At 41.3% G+C, this 2,678-nt stretch overlaps 1 protein-coding gene across 1 annotated transcript; it reads left to right on the forward strand.

Annotated features, from left to right (window-relative positions):
• Positions 1 to 1,268: 1,268 nt before the first annotated feature.
• LOC308265443 (small ribosomal subunit protein uS12-like) lies at positions 1,269 to 1,701 on the forward strand (the record flags this gene model as incomplete). Its single annotated transcript, XM_080699156.1, is given in 3 exon segments — positions 1,269 to 1,427; positions 1,429 to 1,449; positions 1,453 to 1,701. Coding segments are annotated over 3 exon segments (429 nt in total).
• Positions 1,702 to 2,678: the final 977 nt, after the last annotated feature.

The raw sequence follows: 2,678 nt of genomic DNA on the forward strand, positions 1-2,678 counted from the left end.
CCTCAATGTCTCTGCACATTTGTTTCTTTTCTTCTTTGGGTCAATACTAGGGATTAAACCCAGGAACGTTCGACCTCTGAACTATACCTCTAGCCCTTTATTATTTTGTAAAGAGTCTTGCTAAGTTACTGAGAGTCTCTTTAAGTCGCTAATGTTGGCCTTGAACCTGCGATCCTCCTGTCTCAGATTCTCAAATACTGGGATTACAGGCAGGCATCATTGTGCCCAACAACTTGCTCCTTTTCTGGTTGGTACCTTCTTTTCTTTCAAAAATCTATTTACCCTTTGAGGGGGCCCAAATCAAGCCCTGCCCCTTTATGAAGCCCCTCTTGCCTTCCTCATTGTCTGCTCCTCTCTGGTTCTATCAGATTTAAAGTCATCTTTAGATATTCTTTGGAATACTGACAATACTGTTTACTGCTTCATGGATGTCACTCTATGTCCTCAATTAGCCAATAAATCCCCTCAAGATAAGAAGCATATCTCACACTTCCCTGTTGCTCACAAAATTCTTATGCAGAGTAGGAAATACAGTCATCCCTTGGCATCCATGAAGGATGATTTTCAAGACCCCCTTGGAGAGCAAAGCCTACAGACTCTCAAGTCCCTTATAAAGAAAATGGTATAGTATTTGCATATAAACTATGCATGCATATCTTTCTGTATACTTTAAGTCATATCTATAATACTTACAGCAACTAATACAACATAAATGCTATGAAAATTATTATACTATATTGTTTATGGAATGATGATTTTTAAAAGTCTCTCTCTCTCTCTCTCTCTACATACATATATATATATATATATATATATATATATATATTTAGTACAGATACAATTATTTTTGTTCAGATGCTTGTTTGTATGTTTTTGTTACTAGGGATTGAACCCAGGGGCCTTCTACCACCAAGATACACCTTCATCCCTTTTTTCTTTTTTATTATAAAACAGGATCTTGTCAAATTGCTAAGGAGCTCACTAAGTTGCTGAGGCTGGCCACAAACCTGCAATTCTCCTACGTCAGCCTCCCAAGTACTAGGGTTACGGGCATGCACCACTGCATCTGGCCTACTCAGATGCTTTTAATCTGTTTGGTTGAATCCATATATATGGAATATGTAAATACAGACGGCTGACTGTACTTTATTGAGACTTGCTCATTTTGTACAGATTATTTAAAGCATAAATCAGGGTCGCTTCCTGTGTGTTAGCCAACCCTAAAAATCCAAGGTGGAGCTTTTGCTGCGGCCCATGGCACCAGCAGGATGGGTAAGTGTCGCGGTCTTTGTACTGCCAGGAAACTCCATAGTCACCGACGGAACCAGAACTGGCATGATAAACAGTACAAGAAAGCCCGTTTGGGCACAGCCCTGAAGGCCAACCCTTTTGGAGGTGCTTCCCATGCAAAGGGAATTGTGCTGGAAAAAAGTAGGGGTTGAAGCCAAATAGCCAAATTCTGCTATTAGGAAATGTGTCAGGGTCCAGCTAATCAAGAATGGCAAGAAAATTACAGCTTTTGTGCCTAATGATGGTCGCTTGAACTTTATTGAGGAAAATGATGAAGTTCTGGTTGCCAGGTTTGGTTGGAAAGGTCATGCTGTTGGTGACATTCCTGGAGTCCAATTTAAGGTTGTTAAAGTAGCCAAGGTCTCTCTCTTGGCCTTATACAAAGGCAAGAAAGAAAGACCGAGATCATAAATATCAATGGTGAAAATGTGGTAGCAATGAATTTTCATATTCCAAAAAAAAAAAATCCAAGGTGGATGAAGAACAGTCAGTCTTGTTTTCCATTCTTTATTGGTTTCCATTTGGGACAATGTCCTACTTGGGTCCTGGAGAAGCCAGTCCCAGAGCACTGTCCTCAGGCATGTCAGGCATCAGGAGGCTTTCAGATGGCTCTGTGAGTCTACTAGTTAAAATAGGAGAAGCTGAGCTATGCCAGGCCACAGAGGTTCAGCTACAGGCAGCCGTATATTCAGCCCCATCCTCCAGTAAGGTGAGGAAGGGCGGTGGCATGCTAGGCTGTAAACTACCCATTACGGATCTAAGGCAGAGGAAAGACTTTTGCAGCTGCTGGGATCATTGCCCACTTGTAATCTTTTTCTCTTCTTGAACTTCAAGCCTCCTTCTGTGACTCATTGTGTCTGTCTCTGCCTGTCTGTCAATTTTTTTCCTTTTTCAAAAAAAAAAATACTGAATAAAACACAGAGTAAATCGTCTCCCTTTCCTATCTGAGAGCAGAGAATAAAGCAGTCACATGTCAGAGGCACATTTTCAGGTTTTATTTTCGTCAGCAATATTCTCCCCCTATAATTGCTATAGAAACACCAAATCCCCTTCCATCCTTTCGTGTGTGCTGACAGACTTCACTTTAACTTCCCCTCAGATGAACCTTAGCCTGGTTCAGTGTTGGCTACAGCACATGCCAGCACCCCGGGCTATAAAAAAGCAAGTTCAATAGCACCTGTCCTGTTGACGCGGGTGTGCCCTCCCTTGCTCAAACTCAACTCTTTCTCATCCAACTTAAGGTTCTGCACAGAATATCAGAAGTCAGGTATGGTGCCACCTGCATGGTGACATCAAGGACAGAGGAAGTTCTTTTTTTTTTTTCTTTTTAGTTCTGGACAAATGCTTTATAACTTATTTGTATTGGTGCAATTGTAGTCATACATCTT

Source organism: Muscardinus avellanarius (assembly GCF_963383645.1).
Source record: "Muscardinus avellanarius genome assembly, chromosome: 7".
Taxonomy (NCBI): domain Eukaryota; kingdom Metazoa; phylum Chordata; class Mammalia; order Rodentia; family Gliridae; genus Muscardinus; species Muscardinus avellanarius.